General features: G+C 45.5%; 1 protein-coding gene across 1 annotated transcript in view; it reads left to right on the top strand.

Annotated features, from left to right (window-relative positions):
• The window catches only part of SMG1 (SMG1 nonsense mediated mRNA decay associated PI3K related kinase), a 68,314-nt gene that overhangs the window by 6,431 nt on the left and 34,389 nt on the right, over positions 1-27,494 (top strand). Inside the window, exons 2-19 of the mRNA XM_048494185.1 lie at positions 6,996-7,159; positions 7,369-7,524; positions 10,142-10,278; positions 11,972-12,030; positions 12,552-12,765; positions 14,139-14,264; positions 14,358-14,430; positions 15,763-15,860; positions 16,975-17,148; positions 17,943-18,167; positions 19,037-19,138; positions 20,759-21,028; positions 22,416-22,546; positions 23,607-23,768; positions 24,196-24,314; positions 25,462-25,549; positions 25,658-25,759; positions 26,417-26,557. Of these exons, the coding sequence (XP_048350142.1) occupies positions 6,996-7,159; positions 7,369-7,524; positions 10,142-10,278; positions 11,972-12,030; positions 12,552-12,765; positions 14,139-14,264; positions 14,358-14,430; positions 15,763-15,860; positions 16,975-17,148; positions 17,943-18,167; positions 19,037-19,138; positions 20,759-21,028; positions 22,416-22,546; positions 23,607-23,768; positions 24,196-24,314; positions 25,462-25,549; positions 25,658-25,759; positions 26,417-26,557 (2,541 nt within the window). The remainder of the gene's footprint in view (positions 1-6,995; positions 7,160-7,368; positions 7,525-10,141; positions 10,279-11,971; positions 12,031-12,551; positions 12,766-14,138; positions 14,265-14,357; positions 14,431-15,762; positions 15,861-16,974; positions 17,149-17,942; positions 18,168-19,036; positions 19,139-20,758; positions 21,029-22,415; positions 22,547-23,606; positions 23,769-24,195; positions 24,315-25,461; positions 25,550-25,657; positions 25,760-26,416; positions 26,558-27,494) is intronic.

The following is a 27,494-nucleotide window of genomic DNA, read 5'->3' as shown; positions in this document are numbered from 1 at the left end:
TTATTTAGGACGAATTTAATTTAAGATTTAGAGATTCTGCCTTCTGTGGGCGAATACGTTCAGTCAAGTTGTGTGTCTTTTGTTCATGAATTGTGTGTCCCTTCAGTTAAATCAGCTTGCCTAGCATCTAGTTCTCTAAAGTAGGGCATATCTTTTAATATAGTATTTACAGTGCAGTTCTGCATTAGATTCCTTAGGGTATGCGTAAGATTTTAGCCATAGAGTAACATTTCTGCATATGAAAGCAATACAAAATTGCGGAGATCTGTTACTTTCTGTAATGCCTGGATCTCCGAGAGGTCTGAACTTGTTATTGCCGGCTGGCTAACTGGTAAGCCACAACAGAGAGGCAGGTGTTAGTTGGTGTTCTCTTTGAGCAGCGGAGGGGTTGGAAAATGTTACCTTGTTTGTTTCTGTAAGTCAGTTACAAGCAGCTTAAGGGGTGCTGTGTCAATGAAGTTCTGTTGACATCACGAGAGCACGTGTGAGAATCACAAACGTGCACGTCAGCAATTTTGAATGGCTCAGTGATCTGGAATTAACATTATCCCTTCAAATACGTAAACACGGCAACTGTCACTTTAGTGGGATTGTGCAATACTTACTGCAATCGCTCAGAGAGAATCACCCTGGCCTTTGAAGATGTCATATACGGAAAAACAATTACTGGACATAAGTTGTATGCAAATAGAAGACCACTTCTTTTGTTGGTATATTCGGCGGGGGGAGGGAAACCTCATCTTGCTATCCAAAATCTTGAAAGGGATGCACGTGTGAACTGAAGAGAGGATTCACAGGGGCATGTGACATCTGAAACAGCTTCTCTCTGTGTATGTCAGGTATGAAGTTTGTTGGATGATTCTGTAGTGGTTTTTGTAAGTAAGCCTGCAACACCCCAAATTTAGTCATTTGCCCATGCTAAAGACACTTCAGATGAATCCCAACAGTTTCCTGGTAATAAGTAGAATTGCCTTTCCTTTGCTTATCAGTTGTGTTTACAAGCATGCACAGCTTTTTTTCCCGTTAGGAAGAGAAGTCGTGGAGAAAGCTTTTCTTGCTAACTTCGTGCCCCTTCTGGAGACCCCTGTCCTTGCTTCATGGCACGCAAGTGCCACTTAGATCGGGCACCAATTGACTATTCAAACAGCCTTTCCCTTTTTTCTGTCTCTCAGTTTTAAATTTTTTAAAACTAATTTCATAAGCTAGGCTGCGAGAAGCGTGCTGGCTTACTACATCACTCCGTGACGTTAACCCATCATTCCTGCTATGCTTCAAACCGGCAGTTTTGGTGAGAAACTTAAAAGTTGTAGTCATGCTGTAGTTAATAATTCTCTTGGCACATTCTACTGTTTGGTTGTGGTGAGACGGGCTGTCAAGTCACAACTGATTTGCGGTGACCCTGTAGGATTTTGAAGCCAAGAGGAGTTCAGAGGTGGTTTGCCGTTGCCTGCCTCTGCATAGCAGCCCTGGGCTTCCTTGGCGGTCTTCCGTTCAAATACTAACCATGGCTGACCCTGCGTAGCTTCTGAGACCTGATGAGATCATGCTAGCCCTGGTTGTCCAGGACAGGGCACTGTTTGGTACAAGAGTAACACGAGGTTCTGGTTTTAAAAACCCTTTCTGTTTGTGCAGTCTCTGGGCCCACACTCTGGCAGTGATCTGGCTTTTCGTTATTGTCGTAGCATCCCGAGACCAAAAACAGACTTCAAACCTCCACCTTTTCAGTCTTGCGCTTCATTTAGGACAGGGGTCTGCAACCTGTGGCTCTCCAGATGTTCATGGACTACAATTCCCATCAGCCCCTGCCAGCATCTGGAGAGCCGCAGGTTGCAGACCCCTGATTTAGGAGCAGTCCCCAACTCTGCCTTATTTGTCATTTTGATAACTTCCCTCCAAGCTCATTCTGGTGCTCTGAAAACTGCTATTTCAGAGTTCTGATCCTTTGCTACTCTCTCAAACTTCCCCCTGAAGTGTAGATCTTCACAATAGAAAGCGCAAACTGAGTGGGAAGTTAGGCCGTTTGTGTACACAGGAGACCGGAGTGGGGGAATTTTGTAGGTGCGGCTGGTAGTGAAAGTTCGTTGCTTTCTCATCATGAAATCGAATTTAGTTTTTAATAATCCGATTTTATCAGCTTTTCTCGGTAAGGCACTGCACGAAATAAACGACTGTGCATAGCACTTTGGAGTTGAGTACATTTTTGTATTGGTTTTATATAACATGTCTGTTTTGGAACAGTTTGTTTGAAATGTACTGACTATCTTTACTGTGTTTTCAAGTCGGGAAATGTTTAAACAAGCAGGTGAACAGGATACCGTATAGGCAAGTAAACCTCAGGAATATGTTTATTCCTTAGCAAGTCAAAGTCCTCAGTAGCCGTTAACCTATAGGACTACCATGAAGAGTTGATCAGATGATATTTAACTCTTGAGGGCCAGTGTGGCATCGTGACTAGTGAGTCAGCCTAGGATCTGGGAGACTTGCTACCCACTGGAACCTTTCTTGGTAAACCTGAGCTAGTTGCAACGCTCCCAGCCTGATGTACCTCACAGGGCTGTTGTGAAGATAAATTGGAGCAAGGGAGATGGTTGTAAGAAGAGGAGTTCAGATTTTTATCCTGCTTTTCTCAACCACAAGGAGTCCCAACATGGCTCCCAGACTCCTTCCCCTCCCCGCAACGAGCACCTTGTGAGGGAGGTGGGGCTGAGAGAGTTTGGAGAGAACTGTGATTGGCCCAAGATCACCCAGGCTTCATGTGGGGGAGTGGGGAATCAAACCTGGTTCTACAGATTAGATTCCACATGCTCTTAATCACTATACCACTCCGGCTCTTTGGGTCCTTGTTGGGGAGACAGGTGGAGTTCAGATGAAGTAAATAAGTTAAGAAATGCTGCAGGACTTTGGAATTGCGGGCAAAGAGATTGCTGACTTTATTCAGTTTGTGCAGTGGTTCTCAACCTTCCTAATGCCGCGACCCTTTAATACGGTTCCCCATGTTGTGGTGACCCCCAACCCGAACATTTATCCATTTTACAGATGGAGAACACTGATGCAGAGAGTCTTAGGCGGCCCCTGTGAAAGGATCGTTCGACCCCCAAAGGGGTCCCGACCTCCAGGTTGAGAACCACTGAGTTTGTGGAAGCGCTTTGGCAGCAGCGTATACAGATAATACTGAAAAGTTTTGGGTTACTAGTTCTCAGCTGTTTCTGTTACCTGTCTTGGATATTTGAATCCAGCATTAAAAATCTGGAGGTAGCAGCCACCTTATCGATGGTCACTAAGATAGAGGAAGAAAGATCATGACCGGGTCTCGACATCCCAATAATTAATGAATGTATTGTTGAAGGCTTTCATGGCCGGAACCACTTGGGTGCTGTGTGGTTTCCGGGCTGCTAAAACACGGCCATACAGCCCAGAAACCGCACAGCACCCAAGTGGTTCCGGCCGTGAAAGCCTTCGACAATACATTGAACATCTCTACGGGGAGAAATTGTTCCAAGACACACGGAGATTGGAAAAACTACGGCTCAGGAAAGCACACTTACTGTGTTCTCTAACCTTTCTTCTGCTAGAACACGGCCATACAGCCCGGAAACCACACAGCACCCAAATTAATGAATGGTTAGTCAAAGTGTGTGCCACGATTAAATGTATGAAGCTTGCAGAGATTGTAAGGATTCTTGGGAATCCCTCAAAGACATAATACTTTCTAGTCATAAATAGGGGGTGAACATTAGGTTTTGGAATAGCTTATTTGCCGGGTGTGTGTGTGTGTAAAAATAGAAAAAAGGGAAGAAAAAGAAAAGCAAGTGTTATGATAAGCTGAGTGGTATTATTACATTTTTGTTCATATGGTAAATGACCCTGTTATTGTACTGATGTATCAATTTGTATGGGTCACTGAGTCGCTCTTGCAAGTAACGAAACTGGGCTCAGAGTAAAAACTCAACGAGGCTGCAATCTTGCATACATGTTTGTCCGGTGTTGTGAATAAACTGTAGTAGTTTTTTTCCCCTAAAACTGTTTTTTCCCCCTCCACAACAGTTTTTAATGAACTTTATGTTATTCGTCTTCTAAGTGACCAATGTATCATACACCCACACCCACTGGTGATGAAAGTAGTCTGTTGCACAGGTGTCAAACTCGTGGCCCTCCAGATGTTATGGACCACAGTTCCCATCATCCTGCCAGCATCATGCTGGCAGGGGATGATGGGAACTGTAGTCCATAACATCTGGAGGGCCGCGGGTTTGACACCTATATTAATGGGAGTCTTGATTCGGACACGTCCTGTTTTGCCTTCTGCAACTGTTTAGAAACTTCTCCAGCATTCAGATTCGTTTTCACTTAATTTGTTTTCACATTCAGATTTGTTTTCTTTTAAAAACGAAACTTCGCTCTGTTCATACTTACTGTGCGGATTCTGCCCGACAGCTTTTAAGCTGAGCTTTGGCAGAGAAACACTTGTTGAGATTAATGTCCACCACTTTAATAAAGCTTAGTTCAGGGTACGTCTCTCTGCTTTGTGCTGGAGGGGTCCTTTTTTTTAAAATTTAATAAAGCAACCTTTGGAAGCATCAGGAATGTAGCTGTTTAAACCTCTTTGCCAGAGTAGATTTTCACAGCAGTGTATAAGCAAGTCCTGATTGGTTAAGCATTTAGATGTTTGCCGTTTTAAATCACTGATGGGGGTTCTTAATTGGCCTACGGTGTTTTTCCAGGAGCTGTGGACCCTTGTTAGTTTACTTGCATCTCTTCTTTTGAGTTGCGTGGTTTTGAATCTGGCACAACGTACCAACTGCGACGTTCACCGTACCTACTCTCAGCATAGACAGAAGGTAGTCTTACTTGGTTTTCAAGCAGCTCCTTGAAGTCTGTGGGCTTAGCACACTTAGGTCCATATGTGACCTGGCTGTTAGGAGTATGAAGTCGAGGAATGTACCTGAAAGTTCTTTGCCCCATACGAACCCACGAGCCAGTTTTATGTTGCCACCGCTGCTTTAACATGCAGGGATGGTGGTAGGAAGAATTGGGGCTTCGTCCCTTTGAAGCTCCTAACACAGGGGTCAGCAACCTTTAACACCCAAAGAGCCATTTGGACCCGTTTTCCACAGAAAAGGAAACACTTGGAGCCGCAAATACTTTTGACAATTAAAATAAAGATAACACTGTATATATTACCTTTACACTTTGTATAAACAATTATAGTGTGTTATGAAATCCATCAAGTGCTACATCACTGTCATCAGCCAACCAGGCAGCTGGGACAGGAAAGCCGGAAGTGGGATAGCTGTCTAGGGCTGTGCCTCTCTAGGAACGGGAACTCTATCCCATTAACTCTTAGGGCAACTCTCCAAAGCAGGCTGAGAGGACCCAAGCCATGCGGAGCCGCAGTACAAGGATGAAAGAGCCGCATGCGGCTCCGGAGCCACAGGTTGCAGACCCCTGTCCTAGCAAAACCCCGTTCCTCAGTCACACAGGCCCTCTGATGTAGATGACAGGTGGCCAGGAAGCTCCCTGGTAGCATTGCAACTGGGCCGGCTCTCTCCAGCCCACATCAAGTCTGTAAAAACGTGCCTGGCTGAGGAACGGAGCCTATGGGGAAGGTGGCCACTGCGGCCTCCACATAAAATCTCGACACAGGAGGCCATCGAGGAAGGACTCCTGGGATGCTCCAGCACAGGATCCTATTTCCTTTCCTCTCACCCAGGATGGAAAGCGCTACAATGAAACTGTGCTCTAGGGAGCAGTGAGGTGTAGTGGTTAACAGCAGTGGGGTTCTAACCAGGTTCGATTCCCAGCTGCTCTGCCTGAAACCTTCAGAGTAGCCTTGGGCCAGTCACAGTTCTCTCAGAACTCTCTCAGCCCACATGGAGGCAGGCAGTGGCATAAGCCACTTCCCAATGTTGCAAACCCCCCCCCCCCCCCCGGTCTCATAACTACCTTGTTTCCCCGAATATAAGACATCCCCTGAAAATCAGACATAGTAGAGGTTTTGCTGAAGTACAAAATATAAGGCATCCCCCTGAAAATAAGACATAGCATATCTTTGGGAGCAAAAATTAATATAAGACAGTGTCTTATATTAATTTTTGCTCCCAAAGACACTGTCTTATATTCGGGGAAACACGGTAGATCTTGCTTGCATGCAGTACAGTCCATATATTGATGTATGGGGTATGCATAAATATTTATTTTATTTGTACCATCTTTCTACCCAATTAGGGGCCACAGGGTGGCAAACTTAAAAAAAACCTATCAGTAATAAGATTCTCCCGAGTCCACTTGAATCGTCCGGCATATCTTGATCCACATGTAAAAGTCTGGATTGTAAAATTTAAACATCATTTTGCTTGCATGGGAAATTAATCTGATGATACAAGAGTCACTGCAGTCTTTGATAGATAGATCTCTTTCTGTGGAACTGGGTTGTACATTGTACATTTCCAGGCTATGCACTGTTGCTTGCTGTAAGTAGGAAAAACAGCAGAACTGAACTGTGTCTGGTACAGTTGTATTGTCGAAGGCTTTCACAGCCGGATTCAACTGAAGGTTAGAGTTGTCAGTGTGGAACAGAGCTCAGGTAGTTCCATTTCCTAACGTTTCGCCTGTATCTGTGGCTGGCCTCTTCATCTGTCACAGTGTGTAACAGACTTCCCTCTATGATACACCTCTGAAGATGCCAGCCACAGATGCAGGCGAAACGTTAGGAACAAGATCCACCAGACCACGGCCACACAGCCCGGAAAACACACCACAATCTGTTACAGTTGTTCAAGATTAAAGTCTTTTAATGGTAATCCTTCTGTACAATTTTGTTATTCTGAGGGATATGTAATATTTATCACGATTTCTGAAGCAGCTGTGAGGTACCTATGTTCCATCATGTTTCTATGCTCCGCCCTTTCCAAATTTCCTTTTTTGAAAGCATGTGTGCTTGAGAAATGTATATGTTGGACTATACCCAACTTGAGATCTTTACTACTTTTTTGCAGAACTGATAGTGCATCAACTGACCAAGAGAATTTAAAATACTCTTCATCCAGAGACCGGAGTTCTTCCTCCTCCTATGGATTACAACCCTCAAATTCAGCGGCGGTGTCTCGACATAGACATGATGATATCCGAGTCCCCGCTGATGTACAGAATGAAGAAAAGGGTACTTAATAATATTTATATGTAACAGGAAATGCTAGCTGTTGTAATTAAATCAGCATGAGACAACCATTTAAAAGAGGCGTTATGGGATGAAATTCCTTGGGGAGGAGCAGCTAGCTAAGAGGTTGTACTAATGGAGTAAAAAACCGTGTAGTATGTGACTCCCAAGAGAAACCGACAAATTGTGACTTCTGATATCGCCATTTTTAGGTGGCTACAGCGTCAATGGAGGATCTGGGGAAAATACTTATGGTCGGAAGTCGTTGGGGCAAGAGCTGAGAGTTAACAATGTGAACAATCCTGATTTTACCACTGTTCAGCATGGGAATCGTGCTTTAGGCGCAAAAGACATGAGGAAAACACAAGGTAAGGTTTCTGCCGACTCTGTGGAAGAACTGAAATCCCTCCATTGTGACCGCAGTTGTCCCGAGTGCAATGGAATCTCAAGCAAATGTGAAGCCCTGTTGGACTGCGGAGTCTGAAAATGTGTGGCGGCAAAATGAAATGCTACAGTAAGAAAGTTCTTTTGGAGAATGTGGTGAGGCTTGGAACTGTGATGTTCCTTCCTTCTCCCTTCACTTTTGAGCATGTGTCATATCCTGTCATTCGTCTAGCATAATTTGTCACAGGCTGAGGGGGGACATGATTGAAGTCTATAAAATTATGCACGGGGTAAAAAATGTTGACCGAGAGAATTTTTTCTCTCTTTCTCACAATACTAGAACCAGGGGGCATACACTGAAAATGCTGCGGGGAAGAATGAGGACTAATAAAAGGAAACATATTTTCCACACAACGCGTGATTGGTGTTTGGAATATGCTGCCACAGGAGGTGGTGATGGCCATTAACCTGGATAGCTTTCAAAGGGGCTTGGACAGATTGATGGAGGAGAAGTCGATCTATGGCTCCCAGTCTTGATCCTCCTTGATCTGAAGTTGCAAATGCCTTAGCAGACCAAATGCTCAGGAGCAGCAGCAGCAGCAGCAGAAGGCCCTTGCTTTCACATCCTGCATGTGAGCTCCCCAAGGCACCTGGTGGGCCACTGCGAGTAGCAGAGTGCTGGACTAGATGGACTCTGGTCTGATCCAGCAGGCTCTTTCTGCATACACAGCCACCTCCCAAGGCCTCTGAGCCTTCCCAAGGCACCTGGTGGGCCACTGCGAAAGGTGATGCTGGACTAGATGGACTCTTGGTCTGGATCCAGTGGCTCTTTCATGTTCTTGGGCAATAGCTTGCTTTCACCTCCCGCCTGAGCCCCCCAAGGCACCTGGTGGCCACCAAGCAGTAGCAGGAGTGCTGGATCTCAGGATGGACTTCTGGTCTGATCCAGCAGGCTCTTTCTTATGTTCTTAAGGCCACTTTGCTTTCACCCTCCTGCCTCTGAGAGCTCCCCTAAGCTGCACCTGGTGGGCTACCGCGCAAAGTAGCAGGAGTGCTGGACTGACCAGATGGACTTCTGCTCTGATCCAGGCAGGCTCTTCCCATGTTCTAAGGCAGGCCATTGCTTTCACCTCCTGCCTGTGAGCTCCCAAAGGCACCTGGTGGGCCACTGCCGGTAGCAGAGTGCTGGACTAGATGGACTCTGGTCTGATCCAGCAGGCTATTTCTTATGTTCTTAAGGCCATTGCTTTCTCCTCCTGCCTGTGAGCTCCCCAAGGCACCTGGTGGGCCACTGCGAGTAGCAGAGTGCTGGACTAGATGGACTCTGCTCTGATCCAGCAGGCTCTTCCTTATGTTCTTAAGGCCACTGCTTTCACCTCCTGCCTGTGAGCTCCCCAAGGCACCTGGTGGGCCACTGCCGGTAGCAGAGCGCTGTACTAGATGGACTCTGGTCTGATCCAGGCTCTCTCTTATGTTTCTTAGGCTCCTTCCTACATGGGTGTTTTCTGGGGTAATGGTTAGGTGAATTGCCGGCCCTCTGAAGCAGGCCAATTGCTTTTTCTCCCGTGACAACACTAAATGGAGTAAGAGAGGTGGAAAAGAGAGATTAAAAGTGCAACCCTTCCCCCGGAAAACTGGCTGGATCTTTATGCTTTTAGGCCATTTTGGAACAATGCCTGTTGTGCTGGAGGTGTAAGAAGAGGATTGATAATATATTTGGGGATCACTTCCCCTTTGCATGCTCCCTGTCTCGGAAGACAGGCCTAACATGTTCGGTGCATCCATTCACTCCTTTGAGAGACAATAAAGGGGCATGAGGCTAGGTCTGTTAAAGGTACTTACCAGGGTCTGGGACAGGATTCTCCATCCCCAAGGCTCTTGCTAGCTGGAGCAATTTATTTTGTCCCCTATAGGTTGACGAGAGCCATTGAATTGTCTTCCTTGTCGTATTTAACGTGCCAGGAACAAATTGGGCTACATGGAAGAATAGGCAGGGTTTTGCAAGTAGGGGCAGGCCTAGTTCTCAGTCATATTTACTGTCATCTGGCTTCTTTAAAGAGCCCTATATTTTCCTCTGCACATTTCAGTCTTGGGTGCTGTTTTTAATCTGTCTAGAGCCGTGGTGGCGAACCTTTGGCACTCCAGATGTTATGAACTACAATTCCCATCAGCCCCTGCCAGCATGGGCAATTGGGAATTGTAGTCCATAACATTTGGAGTGCCAAAGGTTCGCCACCACTGGCCTAGAGTGTGGTGAAGAGGTGGAACCTAGGCACTGTCTTGCATGTGTGCGACAAGATGGCCGTCTGTGTAGTAATTCCTGGTTTAGATGAAGTCCTGGACGGAGCAGTCATAGCAGAAGGCAGACAGTGGTAATGGGCTGTGTGAAAGCTAGAGACGTTTCTGTAGTTGCTCTCAGTTGGCCCTTTTAGAAGCATAATATGCTTTCTTTTTCAGAAAACCAATAACTTGACATCACAATTGATGGCAGAACTACTTGTGGTTTTTTCCCCTTCTTGGTAACTGGGACAGTTCGCTTGTACCTCGCTTCATTTCGACGTTTTGACTGAATGTCGTACGTGGTTGTGCTTCTCTTTCCAGAGCGATCATTGTCTTACTCTGATGAGTCTCGACTGTCAAATCTTCTTCGGAGGATTACTCGGGAAGACGACAGAGATCGAAGACTGGCTACTGTAAAGCAACTGAAAGAATTCATTCAGCAGCCAGAGAACAAACTGGTTAAGTAGCGTGTGGATATTTGCCTTCAGTTGACATGTTAACGTGACAGTCCTTGTCTTGAGAGGTGGCATTCTGTTAGGTTTGGAGTGTGCGTGAACAAGAAGAAGAAGAGTTTGGATTTATATCCCCCCTTTCTCTCCTGCAGGAGACTCAAAGGGGCTCACAATCTCCTTGCCCTTCCCCCCTCACAACAAACACCCTGTGAGGTCGGTGGGGCTGAGATAGCTCCGAGAAGCTGTGACTAGCCCAAGGTCACCCAGCTGGCGTGTGTGGGAGTGTACAGGCTAATCTGAATTCCCCAGATAAGCCTCCACAGCTCAGGCGGCAGAGCTGGGAATCAAACTCGGTTCCTCCAGATTAGATACACGAGCTCTTAACCTCCTACGCCACTGCTGCTCCTACTGTAGTGCAGTGGTGGTGAACCTATGGCACTCCAGATGTTCATGGACTACAATTCCCATCAGCCCCTGCCAGCATGGCAGGCCAATTGGCCATGCTGGCAGGGGCTGATGGGAGTTGTAGTCCATGAACATCTGGAGTGCCATAGGTTCACCACCATGGCTGTAGTGCCCTGTAAATCTTTCTCTTTTCCCTTAACTTTCTGGTCTTTGTAACAAAATGACTGTCGGGTCAAAAGTTAACTAGCGGGTAGAAGAGAAAATATTCGCATTCCCGTGGTTGTGTCATTTATGGAACTAAGAGGCTTTTCTGGGCACAGTGTTTTTTCTTCAGAGCTCTGTTTACAAACTGACCTCACCTGTAACTGCTTGAAACCCTGAAGGAGTGGGCAAGAACTGTCCCATCCCACAGCCAGTGGAACTGAAGAGCACTTAATGCCTTACATATTCCTCACCTTTTTGTCGCTCCGACACGAACCGGCTCTGTTTCTCTCTTTTTGCCCTGTTGAGGGCTGATCTTTCATAGCAGTTCGGAGGGGAAAGAGATGGGGACGACCAGTCACATGGCAGTTGAAAGGAGGACGGTGGCCCTCTTCTGACAAAATACTTCTGTTCCGGGAAACACGCAGCAGCCAGGGCTGTGGTGTCTTTGAGCTTAGGAAGAGATCAGGCGCTGGCAAGTGCTCTCAGTGCTTATCAGCTTTTCTGTCGGCCCTGTGAGCAAGACGGAGGTTTCTCCATCCTTCCGGATTCCTCCTAGAGAGGGAAGTGACTTTCACATGTTCATCAGGACCCACGAGGATTTATTGTGCAAACAGCTGTGGGTGCTTTACGCCGAAAGGCTACTCTGTGAACACAGTTGAACATGGAAAACCAGCTCTTCGTTTCGACCTTTTGAATTCAGTGAATTGTTCAAGGGAGGGGGTTGGCGTGGCTAGAAAGTAGTTTTCCAGGGACTTGAGTTCCTCCCCTCAAAACTGAATTTCCCATGTGAAATGACAGGATGTCTCAAAGTTTTCAGCGACTCTTGCAGAGGCTTTCTGGACACGGTGTCTTGTTTGGTGCGTAGCCTGTGGGCTGAGCTGCACAGCACCGCACGTGGTGTTTTATTACAGTGCATCAGGTGTGGGGTCTGAGTTTAGCAGGTGGTAGAGCATCCATTCTGCCTTGTGCAAAACGGGCTTACAGGGAGACATAGAACAGCAAACACCGCTTGCCTTCTTTAATGCTTCAGCAGACTGAACTTGTAGCTGGTAGAACCGAGTCTAAAAGTTGTGCATGCCTTCTGTTTCAGGTGCTAGTTAAACAGCTGGATAATATCTTGACTGCCATACATGATGTGCTTAACGAAAGGTAAGTTGGAGTGGAAGTCGTCAAACTGCTGTCAGTTTGATTTCGTTTGTTTTCCAAAATGCAGAGTGTTTCCGTGGGGTTTTTCCCTCGTTGAATTATCTGAGGGAGAACTTCTCAGCTAGTGAAAAGGTCACTAAGTAATCAGAATTCCTCTGGCAAACATTTTGCTCAAAGAGAGCATGCCTGCAGGGATGTATGTGGGTGAGAGAATTAATGCTGGGGGGCTGGACAGTTTTTATTCTTACCTTTGTCTGTGCACACCTGAAATCCAATAGCCGTGCAACTCTCACCTGTGGCCAGGAAGCTACAGAGGAATGTCCTCGAATGTATAAGTTGGATCTTTGATGAGTGGGGGCAAATAGAGAGACCCCACTGTGGACGATCGTGGGCTTTCACATTTGTCCTAGGGAAAGTGGGGTATTCTGCGAGAACCATTTCTGCAGGTCTGTGTCCTCCTGGTTGGATAAAAGGTCTAGTTTCCACAAGTAAACAATGTTTTTCGTCTTTTTGTGTCAATGCAGTAGCAAATTGCTTCAAGAGCTGAGACAGGAGGGCGCTTGCTGTCTCGGCCTGCTTTGTGCTTCTCTGAGCTACGAAGCTGAGAAGATCTTTAAATGGATTTTTAGCAAATTCAGCTCATCCACTAAAGACGAAGTTAAACTCCTTTATTTGTGCGCAATGTACAAAGCGCTGGAGACCGTGGGAGAGAAGAAAGCCTTTTCATCCATCATGCAAGTAAGAGCAAAAAGCCAAATTTGGACCCATTTGTCTTTTCGGAGATGGAATGATTTTCTAAAATGCATAGAAGTAATATTAAGTTTTGACTATTAGTGTTAAAGCCACAACCAATAGTGCTTTCTCCCCTGAGATAGAGGACATCTTGTGGGTGGTTCCCATCGTCCAGTCAGGGAGGCAGGAAATCGTCCTGTCAGGGAGGCAGGAAATGGATTTTCTTCCTCTTCCTTTGCAGTGGGACCGCCTCATTTCCTCCAGTTTAATTCCCGCCTCCAAGGGGTGTAGCATGTTCTGGATTACCTGCTCCACCCTGCCTCTTCTCTTTGCGCATTTTTCTCCTCTGTCTTCCTTCTTTTTCTCCTTATTCCAAATATCTGGAATCCAGAAGTGTTTGAAATGTGTTGCTAGTAGCAGTGAGAAGTTCTGTCAAGTCACAGCAAACTTATGGCAACGCCGTGGGGCAGAAGGCCATCACCCACCTCTGCACGGGCTGATAGAGTTCAGAGAAAACTGTGATTGGCCCAAGGTCACCCAGCAGGAGTGGGGAATTGGACTTCTAAAAAAAGTTCTCTGGATAGCACTGCAGTTTGTTGTGAGGGTTGCCAGTGATGACTCAGGTTGTGATTTCAGTTTGTTACTGATGTGGAAAAAAACTAAGTAAAGAGAGGCAGCGAACGGTTACCAGCAACAGCCTTAAATGGTCAGTCTCCACTACCAAGACTGGCAGTCCTGTTGATCGAACTCTTTGTAAACTTACACATAAAAAAAATCTTCCAGCCTTTTATAGGCTAGGAAAATGTGTGTTGTTTCATGTGACTGCGAGCCCAAAGGTACAGCAGAAAAGACCTCTTCACTGAGCGCAGATTGATCTGTCAGTAGGGGGCACAGGTGTTGTGCCAGCCGTCTGTTTACCTGCGGATTAATTCATCTGTTTACCTGTGGGAAGGACAGGAATGCTCCAAAAGAACAGTGGAAAGCTGGCACCAGGTGGGAGGGACCTAGCAAACAGACATAACATATCTAGAAAAGACAGGTGATAGAAGTGGGCGTGTCCCTTTCAGCAGGCCGTAGGTCATCCTGGAATGGCCTCACAGTATTTTGGAGCTGTCTCCGTTCTGTCAGCTCTTGGCAGGTCTCGGAAGATTTTCCGCTTGCATGATTCACGTGCTGAACGCACATCATGTGGCGAAGGCCAACAGTTCAAGCTGGAGCCGCCTTCTGTTTTCAAAGCCAGCCTTTCTAAATGAGTCACTGTTAACCAGGTTCTGTGACGGACTGAATTGATTGTTTGGAAGTCTGCAAATAGTGCTTGGAATAAACTGACTTAGTGTTGTTTATCTTCCTGGGGGGGTCTTTGTTTTGCCGTCTTCAAGCTTGTGATGACTAGCTTGCAATCTATCCTGGAGAACGTGGATACTCCAGAACTGCTGTGTAAATGTGTCAAGTGCATCCTTCTCGTGTCCCGATGTTACCCCCACATTTTCAGCACCAACTTTCGGGTAAGCCGGTTCACCTCGCTTTCAGTTCGTGTCCGCCGATCGGGTTTTACAGATGGGCTAACTTTTTTTGTTGTTGGTTTGTTGCTTTCCAAGGACACTGTTGACATCCTGGTTGGGTGGCATATCGATCACACTCAGAAACCTTCTTTGACCCAGCAGGTCTCTGGTAAGTCTTGAAAAGTGAAACATCTGTACGTGCCAGCCGTATGCAACCCCCTAGTGTGAAATTGGATTCCCTGGATGTGAATTCTGTGTATGATGTCAGATGAGTGATTCGTCTGACTCATAATCATTTGATCCCAAGCATCTGGGGCAGAGAACCTTTGCTAGCCCTGTGGTCTGTGGTTTGTCAAACGGGAGGGGTCAGGGTTGAGACCAGAACCTCCTAGGTCCAAGCCATGTGTTCTATCAGAGACCATTGTGGTGTAGCGATCACAGGCTCATTCCGCACATGCAGAATAATGCACTTTCAAACTGCTTTTAGTGCTCTTTGAAGCTGCGCGGAATGGCAAAATCCACTTGCAAACAGTTGTGAAAGTGGTTTGAAAACGCATTATTTTGCGTGTGCGGAAGGGGCCACAGTGTCATATTAGAAGAAGAGAAGAAGAAGAGTTTGGATTTATATCCCCCCCCCCTTGCTCGCCTGTATGGAGACTCAAAGGGGCTTACAATCTTCCCCCCCCCCCCCCCCACAACAAACTCTCTGTGAGGTGAGTGGGACTGAGATCGCTCTGACGAACTGTGACTAGCCCAAGGTCACCTAGCTGGCATGTGTTGGAGTACACAGTCTGGTTCTCCTGATAAGCCTACACAGCTCAAGCGGCAGAGCGGGGAACCAAACCTGGTTCTCCACATTAGAGTGCACCTGCTCTTAACCACTACACCACGCTGGCTTCTAGACATGCTTCTTTACCTCTGCCCAGCTTTCAGTTGAGTTGACCGTTCTCCGCCATTTTGGTTTCCCTGTTTAAGATGGTGCACTGTCAGTGCTTGGCTGCACCAAGCACCTGTAGTCGAGCACGACAGAACTGGACTGTTTGTTTACCTTTATGTTCCTTCAGTGGTGTAGAAGGTTAAGAGCTTGTGTATCTAATCTGGAGGAACCGGGTTTGATTCCCAGCTCTGCCGCCTGAGCTGTGGAGGCTTCTCTGGGGAATTCAGATTAGCTTGTGCACTCCCACACACGCCAGCTGGGTGACCTTGGGCTAGTCACAGCTTCTCGGAGCTCTCTCAGCCCCACCTACCTCACAGGGTGTTTGTTGTGAGGGGGGAAGGGCAGGGAGATTGTAAGCCCCTTTAAGTTTCCTGCAGGAGAGAAAGGGGGGACATAAATCCAACTCCTCCTCCTCCTCCTCCTCCTCCTCCTCCTCCTCCTCCTCCTCCTCCTCCTTCTTCTTCTTCTTCTTCTTCTTCTTCTTCTTCTTCTAATATGTGAAGCCATTTAGGCTTTCACTCTGCACCTGTTTTTTATTGGTCTGGATTGTTCCTTTTTTGGCAGGATGGTTACAGAGCCTGGAGCCTTTTTGGGTAGCTGATCTCGCATTTTCTACCACGCTTTTGGGTCAGTTCCTAGAAGATATGGAAGCGTATGCTGAGGTAATACAATGAGGATGACGGGTGAAAAGGAGGAGGGTATCACACAACCTCTCCCTTCCTGTGCATTTTGTGTTTTATGTTGGGTTTTGGGAAAGGGTCAACTTCCTGTAGCTTGTCAGTGACATGTTTTGTGTAAAACGCGTTAAAATTGCATTTGAAGGAAGTATTTGATCTGTGTGAAGATCAGGAAAAACATGTAATGTTTGAATCAGGATGTTTGGCTGCAATGCCAGCATTTTGGTCTTCTATGCACCCCTTTTTTAAACTTTCATAGTAGCTGTTTGGGATAAATGGCAAACCCCTTCCAGTTTGGCACCGCTGTTGTTTGAGACGTCAGCCCTGATGGCAGACATTTTTATTAAGCTGATAATAACAAAGTGGTACTGTACTCCATGTTATTTGCCAAATAGGCACATTTTCAACAGCTGAGTGAGTGAGATTTAATGAAAAACTTAATGAGAACTGGAGTTTTAGTGGGACGTCATCCTGGCGTATTGTTATGTCAGAATCAATCATAGAAATGGAATAAGGAGCCCAGGATAAAGAGGTTATTGTCTCCCATCATCCCCTGCCAGCATCGTGTTGGCAGGGGGTGATGGGAACTGTAGTCCATAACATCTGGAGGGCCGCGAGTTTGACACCTGTGCACCAGATGAACAGGAGCATCCCAAATTATCATTGCAGGCAAGCTGCTTTTGGGAGCGGAGATAATTTCGGGGTCCTTCCAAATTGACAGATAGGGTAGAACTCACGTGATCAAATAATCCGCCTTGTTTTTAACCAGTTCTGTTCACGGAGCATGACTTGATGACCCTTAACCATCACCATCAGGTGTGAGCCCGGTGATGGAAAGAGTCATCAAGTCACAGCTGACTTAGGACAACCCCAGCAAGGGACTTTTCAGAGGCGGCGTGCCATTGTCCTCCTCTGCATAAACATTGACGCAATCATTCAGAATTTATCACATAAAGCCAAGTTAAGCTTTGCAGCCCTGTAGTGTATTGCGAAAGGGGCGTGTGCAAGTCGAGAGTCTGAAAACCAGATCTCACCTTGGCACGCTTGGTTGGCACGGATGACTCCTGTTTGAGTGGTCCTTCTGTTTGTCTTTATGTAGGATCTCAGCCACGTGGCGTCTGGCGAATCCGTCGATGAAGATATACCACCTCCTTCTGTTTCGCTGCCCAAACTGGCGGCACTGCTTCGGGTTTTCAGTACGGTGGTGAGGAGCATCGGGGAGCGTTTCAGTCCCATCAGAGGGCCACCAATTACTGAAGCTTATGTCACTGATGTAAGACTCGCTGGTACACTTCATTCTGCTCGCCGGTTCGGTTCATAAATTGCGGGAAGCGAATATAAACAGAGTGGCAGAAAGTCTTAACAGCTCAGCATGTGTTATAAGTCTCTCTCTTTGTAAACCAGTAGGATGTAACACATGTATTTTCCACACTTTTTGGTTTTCTTTTCAGTTAAATAGAGGTTATGAATTTTATACCGAACAGTCTTTTCTTTTTAAAATAATTTTAATTACTTTTATTCACACACAGAGAGAGAATAGAAAAACATATAGCAGGAAAAAACCTTACCATATAACAAACCCTTCAACAGGATGGATCTTAATATTCCATAAAATATAAACATTATACAATTTTAAGAGAGAACCTTCTGTCCTTATTTCATCTCACATTCTGCTATTTAATGGTTTAACTAACACCCACTGGTCTATAGCAACTTAAAATTTTCTTGTAACCGTTAACTACAGACATATTAATGACATATGAACCTGTTCAGTCAATTCTGCTAAGTCTAATTTTGATCTCAACGAATATTATTGTTTCAGTTATTTTTTTAAGTCATTGATTCAGCCACATATAGAAAATATGATTCCCACTTCTCATCGAACTCACGCTTTGACCGTCTGCTGACATCAGAACAGTTTTTTCTTCCTAGCAAAGAGACGACAAGAGTGACCCTAAGGGGGAGGTTCGGTTTTAGTGCCAGCTCAGAGGACCAGTGTTGTGAATTCCAGTGCAGGGCCAGTGTTGCGAATTCATTCCCACCCTTCCTTCCTTCCCTCTCCCCCAGGTTCTGTACAGAGTCATGAGGTGCGTGACTGCCGCCAACCAGGTCTTCTTTTCGGAGGCTGTCTTGACCGCTGCCAACGAGTGTGTCAGTGTCTTGCTGGGCAGTTTGGATCCCAGTATGAATGTACACTGTGAAATGGTCATCACTTATGGGCTGGATCAGCTGGAGAATTGTCAGGCTTGCGGTACTGATTATATCATCTCGGTGTTGAACTTATTAATGCTGGTACATACAACCCTCATCATATCTGGGCTTACTGAATGGATAACGTTTCCCCCCCCTTTATCTAAACGAAATGATAAGAGGAGGGCTTGGGTAGAACTTAGTTTCGTTTTTGGGTTCTCTCATTGGGGTGGTTCTCATTTAAAGTGTGGAAAGATCCCAGTGGGGCGAGAAGACTGTTGGGTAGAAGGGCACTTCCGCACATGCAGGATAACGCACTGTCACAGGTTTGAAAGCGGATTTTCTGTTTTGCACAGTAAATCCCCAACTGCAAAGTGGATTGAAAGTGCATTATCGTGCATGGGCGAAAGTACCTGAAGTTGCCGATCGCTGCAAAAATAAAATGCACATAATACCATCTTAGGACCAACGGTGCAAGACTGTATTGCAAACTTGAGTTCCTCAAAACTCTTCATCAGGCTAGATGTTTTTGAAAGGCACACGAGCAGGGAGGGGAGAAGAGAGCAATTGGGTTTCTTTTTGCGGGGTTGAAATTTGAATAATGGTTTTAGAATATGCTGACATTCATAACTGATGATTGGATCTATTATGACATGTATAAAAACTTGATTTCCTGCCAAAATGTAGATTAGCTTTGCACCAAAGGCCCCTGCTGATTTCAGGAATCATTGTAACGCCATTATAATTTAACAGATTATACCATACTATATCTTTGATCTCTGTTTGGGATGATCAATCACCCTTTCTGAACAGTTGGCAACTTTAGTGAGTATTTTATATGGCCACACCTTTAAATTTGTTCGTTTTTAGTTGTGGCAGTTATCTGATTGAATGTCTTAAAAGCTAAATTGAAAAAAAATGGAAGATTTAATAAGGGGTTGTTGATATGATGAGTGCTTATTTTTGTCTAGATTGTTGAACAAATAAATACAAAACTTCCATCGTCGTTTATAGAGAAGCTATTTATACCAGAGTCTAAATTGCTTGTGCTCCGCTACCACAAGGAAAAAGAGGTAAAGTTGAAATTTTTTTTAACCCATATACATCTTTAAAGCACTTTGTTAACGTGGTAATTGCAACATTTGAAAGCAGACACTCTCATATGCCTGTAAATATGTATTCATGAGGATAACCAAGATGTTTACACAAGAATTTTTTATAGTATGCTTATCCTTTTTGAAATAGAGTGACCGCTGCAGGTACAGTTTTTGTGTGGCAGAGTGCATAGATAAGTAGTTTCACAATTTTCCACGGCAGGAAGTTTTCACCCGCACACTAGTAAACAGTGTCCCCAAAGCACAGCTTTTTACCATTTCACAGCTCTCTTTCTGTAAATCAAAAGTCGAGGCATAAATAAAACCATTTGTCTCCTGTCATGTGTCATGAATGCTTTTGCAGTTCTGGTTTGGCGGAATCAATCGTCCCTTTCCGCATCGAGCAATGCAAACTGGGGCTTTATTGTGTCTATGTGTGTGTATTCCTTTAGGGGGCTGCGCGAAACCTTTTAAGTAACGTGACACGTATCTTGTGATTGGGCTGAATGGGAGTGTAAGTAATTCTCAGAGATGTGAGAGAGAAGGGAAACTTTAGAACATGGCTTTAAAGGAATGAAATTCACTTTTTGCACAGTGACAAGTAGATATACTATAAGGTTTTAAGATGGCAACCCCGGTAGCTTATCTTTTCTCCTTTATTTGACAAAACAGCTTTTTAAAATTTATTTATTTGTTTGTTTGTTTCCGTTTTGCCACTTTACTTACTCTACTTCTACTTCTACTTACTCTACTATCACTTACTTACTTACTCTACTTACTTTACTTACTTACTTCACTTACTTCATACCTTACTGCCACCCCACTTACTTCTCTATTTCTCATTTTTACTTACTTATTAGTTTTTTATACCGCCCTATCCCCCAGGGGCTCAGAGTGGTTTACAACATAAAATCTAATACACTATTAACGAGGAGCAAACAATACAACAATTTACACAGGCTCCAACAATTTAAATTACTGAGATAAGTGATAAAATCCCATTTAAAACAGCGGTTATAAAGTAAAAGTAGAAGGCGCCCAATAAACCTAATATCAAACCCTCCCCTCAGAACAGAAAAAGGGGAGGACGGCGGGTCCCAAGGATATAGGGCACCCTGATGTAAAACCAGAGCAGAAGAAAAGGGGGGGCACCACCTCAGCGGCTGGACCCTCGGCGAAACAACTCTGTCTTACAGGCCCTGCGGAATTCTCCCAAGATCCCGCAGGGCCCAGACAGCTGGAGGAAGAGTGTTCCACCAGGCCGGGGCCAGAGCCATAAAGACTGTGGCCCGTGTGGAGGCCAGCTGCATCATTGAGGGGCCGGGGACCGCCAGTAAATTGGCCTCTGACGAAAAGAGATCTATAGTAGGGTGGCAAGCGCTGCAGATATTTGTTTGTTTGTTTGTTTATCGTTTAGTTTTATATCCCGCCCTATCCCCGAAGGGCTCATATTAGTTTGACTAACTCTTTTAAAACTAGTATATTACCTGTAGTAGATGTGTGGTGTGCAGTTGTCATTGTTTTCTAATCGGCTGCAGACGTCTTCACCGCAAAGCGGTCTGCGCTTGAGTGACATGTCGGACATTTTCGGTTTCCCAGGTTGTTGCGGCGGCGCACGCTGTCTATCAAGCAGTATTGAGCCTCAAGAACATTCCTGTTCTGGAGACAGCCTACAAGCTGATCCTGGGGGAAATGGCGTGCGCCTTGAACAGCCTCCTGTGCAGCTTGCAACTTCCGGAAGCTTGTTCCGAAATCCAGCACGACGCTTTCAAGAGCCACGTGTTTGACGTGGCGAATGCCAAGTTTGTGGTGATATTTGACCTGAGTGCCCTCACCACGATTGGAAATGCAAAGAACTCGTTGATTGGCGTAAGTACAACGGGGGTGTCTTTTGCAAAATCAAAAGTATTTTGTGGGCCGTTGGTCAGCTATGAAGTAGTGAACAAGGGCGGGTGAGTACATTTTTGCTAGACCAGGGAACCTTTTTTATTTTTGCCTTCTGGACTTAAGGGTAGGCTCACAGATTTTGTGAGCAAGAAAAAGCTCTCTGGTTTCACTTTTGACCCTCTTTAGTGGAGAGCAAGTGTACGTGCCTGTCGTTTGCGGTCACATCGCATACACGGGTGTTTTCCACTATGTATAAGTTTCCTTTGTTGGGACGGTGGGGAGGGGTCGGTTGGGAATGATGTGTGTCCTTTTGGGCATAGAGATTTTTATCGTAGCTACTAACAAATATGGAATATGCTGCCACAGGAGATGGCGATGGCCACTTACTTGAATAACTTTCAAAGGGGCTTGGACAGATTGATGGAGGAGAAGTCGATCTATGGCTACCAATCTTGATCCTCCTTGATCTGAGATTGCAAATGCCTTAGCAGACCAGGTGCTCGGGAGCAGCGGCAGCAGCAGAAGGCCATTGCTTTCACCTCCTGCCTGTGAGCTCCCAAAGGCATCTGGTGGGCCACTGCGAGTAGCAGAGTGCTGGTCTAGATGGACTCTGGTCTGATCCAGCAGGCTATTTCTTATGTTCTTAAGGCCATTGCTTTCACCTCCTGCCTGTGAACTCCCAAAGGCACCTGGTGGGCCACTGCGAGTAGCAGAGTGCTGGTCTAGATGGACTCTGGTCTGATCCAGCAGGCTCTTTCTTATGTTCTTAAGGCCATTGCTTTCACCTCCTGCATGTGAGCTCCCAAAGGCATCTGGTGGGCCACTGCGAGTAGCAGAGTGCTGGTCTAGATGGACTCTGATCTGATCCAGCAGGCTATTTCTTATGTTCTTAAGGCCATTGCTTTCACCTCCTGCCTGTGAGCTCCCAAAGGCATCTGGTGGGCCACTGCGAGTAGCAGAGAGCTGGTCTAGATGGACTCTGGTCTGATCCAGCAGGCTCTTTCTTATGTTCTTAAGGCCATTGCTTTCACCTCCTGCCTGTGAGCTCCCCAAGGCACCTGGTGGGCCACTGCGAGTAGCAGAGTGCTGGTCTAGATGGACTCTGGTCTGATCCAGCAGGCTCTTTCTTATGTTCTTAAATACAGTAGAAATTCGCTCTGTTCAGGGTTTTATAAATTTGTGAAGCCATTGCATGCCTTTAGTATTAGACTTCACAAGAAATCCTCCTGTGAATTTGAGCCAGTTATTTCTGGGCTTGGCATTTGTTGCTATCCCCCTGCCCGGCTTTCTCCTAGCAACTAAGCAACCATCGGGCCTGATAGTAGCATAATGACGCTGACTGTTTTGTTCTTTACTATTGCCTCGGCAGATGTGGGCTTTATCTCCAACGGTGTTTGCGTTGCTGAGCAAAAACCTGATGATTGCGCACGGCGACATTGCGGTTTACTTCCCTGCCGTCCAGTTTGCTGTGCTCTACACACTGTATTCACATTGCACTAGGTATGAAGGGAGTTCATTCCAGTACGTAAGCCACAAAAAAAGCTAACGTCCACCCATCGAAGGGTTATTTTTGATAGAAGAGCTGAAATGACTCAGTTGTTTAGCAGAGTAAAACGCAACAGAGTTGTAAAAAAAAAGGAAATTATCCTTTGATAAGATTCTGGATATAAAAAAGTAACAAGGGTTACTGGTTCTGGTGGGTTTTCCGGGCTGTGTGGCCGTGGTCTGGTGGATTTTGTTCCTAACGTTTTGCCTGCATCTGTGGCTGGCATCTTCAGAGGTGTGTCACAGAGGGAAGTCTGTTTCTCTGTGATACACCTCTGAAGATGCCAGCCACAGATGCAGGCAAAACGTTAGGAACAAAATCCACCAGATCACGGCCACACAGCCCGGAAAACCCACCAGAACCAGTTGAATCCAGCCTTGAAAGCCTTCGACAATACATTAATAAGGGTTATTTCGTCATCATCTGGTTAAACCACTGATGTTTACCTCGGGAAGAACATGTTGGTCAGTAGGCATGTAGCAATTTGGTGGATGTGTGTATGGCATCCCACAGACACTGGTGTACAACCACTACTTAGTTTTTTAGGTTTCCCCACAAAACACTGTCTGATGAATGAAAGCTTGCATTGTAGGGTATTTTGTAAAATATCCTGTTATCCTAATGTCCCGTGGCGCAGCACGGCAAACTGCAGTGCTGCAATCGAAGCTCTGCTCACAAACTGTGTTTGGTTCTGGCGGAAGTTGGTTTCTGGGAGCCGGCTCAAGGTTGACTTAGCCTTCCCTCCTTCCGAGGCTGGTAAAATGAGGACCCAGCTCACTGAGGGTGAAGTGTAGATGACGGAGGAGATTAGTAGAAAAACCACCTGTAAACATAGTCTGCCTTGATCGTGATCTGACATCACCCCATAGGTCAGGACTGACCCGGAGATTGCGCAGAGATTGCACCTTTGCCAAATCACTCTTGGTTTTGCTGAGTCAAAGTTTGGGCTTTGCCGCTTTATACCTCTCTGCGCAAAGTGGTCCCAGATGACGCTGGCTGACATTTAATTTTCAGGCACGAGCACTTCATCTCTAGCAGCCTGAGCTCCTCTTCCCCTTCCTTGTTCGACGGGGCTGTCATCAGCACGGTAACTACGGCCACCAAGAAACATTTTACGATCATACTGAACCTCTTGGGACTCCTGCTTAAGAAGGACAACCTTACACACGATACCAGGTAAATTTCTACACCAGCATGGTGTAGTGGTTAAGAACAGGTGCACTCCAATGTGGAGAACCCGGTTTGATTCCCTGCTCTGCCACTTGAGCTGTGGAGGCTTATCTGGTGAACCAGATTACCTTGTGCACTCCCAACACATGCCAGATGGGTAACCTTGGGCTAGTCACAGTTCTTTGGAGCTCTTTCAGCCTCACCCACCTCACAGGGTGTTTGTTGTGGGGCGGGGGGAGAGGAAGGAAAAGGAGATTGTAAGCCCCTTTGAGTCTTCTTACAGGAGAGAAAGGGGGGGGGGGATAAATACAAACTCTTCTCCTTTTCTCTTTATCTTCTGACATGAGGATCTCCCAGCTGTCAGTCAGACTGGCCCCACCCGTGTGCAAAAATACTTGGCAGGCACTATGTTGTTATGCTTCTATGTTTCTAGGAAACTGCTAATGACTTGGGCGTTGGAAGTGGCTGTCCTCATGAAGAAATCCGAGACGTACGCCCCGTTGTTCTCGCTCCCATCCTTTCACAAGTTCTGCAAAGGACTTCTAGCAAACAGTAAGAGGCTTGTTCTTTCCCGCAGACCCAATTCTTCCCAGTCCAGTTGTTCACATTTTGCTCTTTTGACCCGGCTTGAAACGTCATTGTTCAAGGAAGACAAATGGCCCTGCCTGATTGGAATGAACTGTGATGCGTCGTGAGATAACTTCCTGGCTGTCAGAGCCATAATAATCCTTTGTGCTTCTGTGCTGGCTATTTCACATGAGGGAAAGTAGACGAGGAAATCCCATGAACTGTGAAGACGGTGTTGTGAACCCAAGGAGGCTTCAGGCTGCTTCTTTAAGCATCACTCCTTTCCCTGTGTTCCTTGGAACTGCGGGCAGTTTCAAAAGTGTTTATGGCCTTGAGCTTTTTAGAGGGGAGAGTCGAGTAAAATTGTGGTTTAGAATCATTTTTTAATAATTTTTTATTGTATCATTTGAGTTTTACAGTTTAGAATAATTTCTTCATACGTTTTCAAACAATACATTTCCCCCCTTTTCTCCCTCCCCCCATTACATCTTCGTAGTTTTGTCACACAAACAGCAGTAAGTTCATTCTCTGTAGCCTCTTCTCCCATATTTCTTCATTGACTCGAGCTTCTGTCATCCAGTCCACGTATATTATCCATATCTTCAAAAAATTCATTCTGTTTATCTTGCCACGTCTTATTTTTGGTTACTATATCGAAAATATCAAGTGTCACTTGTTCCCAGATATATTCTAGCCATTTCTGAAATGTCCATTTTTTCTTTTCTTTCCAGCCCAAGGCTATTGTTGCATGGGCTGCTTTAATCATTATTTTATACATATAACTATATTTTTTATCCACCCTTCTGTCATTATTTAAATCAGTATTAATCTTCACTAGTTTCTCGATGTATAACAATACAATTGTCCAAATTTTTTTGTGGTTTAGAATCATCACCACATAAACTTATTTTTAAAAGTCGGTTTACGCTTAAAGCATCCATGGTCTTGAACTAGCGAACCTGCTTACACCGTGGCATGCATAAATAGAAGGTTGAGGTAAAGAAATTGAGTGCAGTTGTTGAGTTGTTGAGTGCAGTTGTCTGATTTCATAAATCAGAAAGGTTTTAAAAAGCGGCTGCACTGTTCTGGCAGCAAAGTGACACTGATCTTCCTTTTTTTATCCAACGCACAGCCCTCCTAGAAGATATAAACATTTGCCTTCAGGCATGCAGCAGCCTTCACGCTTTATCACCGTCTCTGCCTGATGACCTGTTGCAGAGGTACTTTGGTAATTCCTTCTGTTCCCGCTTCAAAAAACCCTTTTTTAAACGTTTTCACGCGCTTCTTACTTGTTTTTCTTTCTCCCCTCCCTCTTTGGGGACACCTAGATGTGTCGACGTGTGCCGCGTCCAGCTCTTTCACAGCAGCGCTCGAATAAGGCAAGCGTTTGGGAAACTGTTGAAATCTATTCCTTTGGACGTAGTGTTAAGGTGAGTCGCTTGGGTATGAGATTATGAATTTTGGAAGGAGAGACTGGGGTGTCACTGGGTCGCAAGCAGTTATCTTCTGTTATTGTGTTGTAGCCACATACTCCCTTTCACACATCACTTCAACTTAGCATCATACTTCATTGTTGGGTGCCTGCTATTAAGGCAAGGTAGGAGCTTACATGTCTTCAGGTACTTTCCAGCTGAAGAAAAGGAGGTGTAGTGGTTAAGAGCAAGTGCACTCTAATCTGGAGAGCCGGGTTTGATTTCCCTGCTCTGCCACTTGAGCTGTGGAGGCTTATCTGGGGAACCAGATTAGCCTGTGTTCTCCAATACATGCCAGCTGGGTGACCTTGGGCTAGTCACCTTTCTTCAGAGCTCTCTCAGCCCCGCGCACTTCACAGGGTGTTTGTTGTGAGGGGTGATATAAGAAGAGATATAGGAGAGAAAGGGGGGATATAAATCCAACTCTTCTTGTTGTTAGTGGAAGGCAAAATAGAAAGAGTGCCTTTTGTGTGTAGGAGGGTGAGAGGATGTGTGAACCAGATGGCTGGAGGGGACAGAACAGAGTGAATACTGAAGCAGATACCTAGAGTGGTTTAAGTTCAGAATGCCATTTGAAGCCTGAAACCAACGGTATAGTTATTTTTGGATTTACAGTAACAACCATCACACAGAAATACAAGAGATCTCTTTGGCGATCCGGAGTCACATGAGCAAGGCTCCGAGCAGCACGTTTCACCCGCAGGACTTTTCTGACATCATTAGCTTCATCTTGTACGGGAGCTCTCACAGAACAGGGTAAGCGCTTCGTCTTTGCGTGTTTACGAGCGGACAAGTGGAGAATGGGCTCAGTCGTAATAAAAATAAGCAGCAGGGTGAATGTTCTTTTGGGAAAGCTGAGTATTTTTGCTGAGACTCATGAATAGCTTAATATAATAAGCATTGTGTGTGATATGTCATCTTTGTGATGGAAATGTAGCAGATACTTTGACTAAGAGGGATTGCCTGCAGAGCATGGGCAACATTCTCCCAAGCAGGTTTTAATTTTCTTCCTAGCTAAATTCTTGCAAAGACCCTTCAATGCCTTGCTGATGATGGAGAAAATCTTGAATATTGTGGAACTGTTGGAGCATACCTTTTAGAGGTCACGCTATTAATCCACAAGAGAACTTTATATCTAGTTCTGTTACCATATGTCAGGGGTCTTCAAACTATGGCCCTCCAGATGTTCATGGACTACAATTCCCATCAGCCCCTGCCAGCATGGCCAAGTGGTAGGGCTCATGGGAATTGTAGTCTATGAACATCTGGAGGGCCATAGTTTGAAAACCCCTGCCATATGTCAATGGTTTCAAGAAATAGCTGGCAGCTTTTTTTTTTGAAGGAAGTTTCCTGCCAGTCTTTCAGTCATCGTTCAAGTCCAGCGGCACCTTAGAAACAACCGGATTTTCCGAGGTATCAGCTTCTGAGAGTCAAAGGACTCTTCATCTGGAAAGGACTCGAATTTAGCTCTTCTACTGCTGACCAGCATGGTTACCCTGTGGAACTATCTTCTGTGTTTCAGTGATTTTCCCTCACTCATCCAAGGAAAGGCCACAGCTCTTAGTTAGAACCTCATTTCTGTGCGCGCCCTTTGTTTTTCAAAAATGATTTTCTGTGCTGTGTTAGGGACTGCTGTACAAGAGAGATGATTGGAAAATCCATCTTGGCAATCCAGATCTTTACCAACAACTTA

This window comes from Sphaerodactylus townsendi, linkage group LG04, assembly GCF_021028975.2.
Source record: "Sphaerodactylus townsendi isolate TG3544 linkage group LG04, MPM_Stown_v2.3, whole genome shotgun sequence".
Lineage (NCBI taxonomy): Eukaryota > Metazoa > Chordata > Lepidosauria > Squamata > Sphaerodactylidae > Sphaerodactylus > Sphaerodactylus townsendi.
This window is presented reverse-complemented; position numbering and strand designations above follow the sequence as displayed.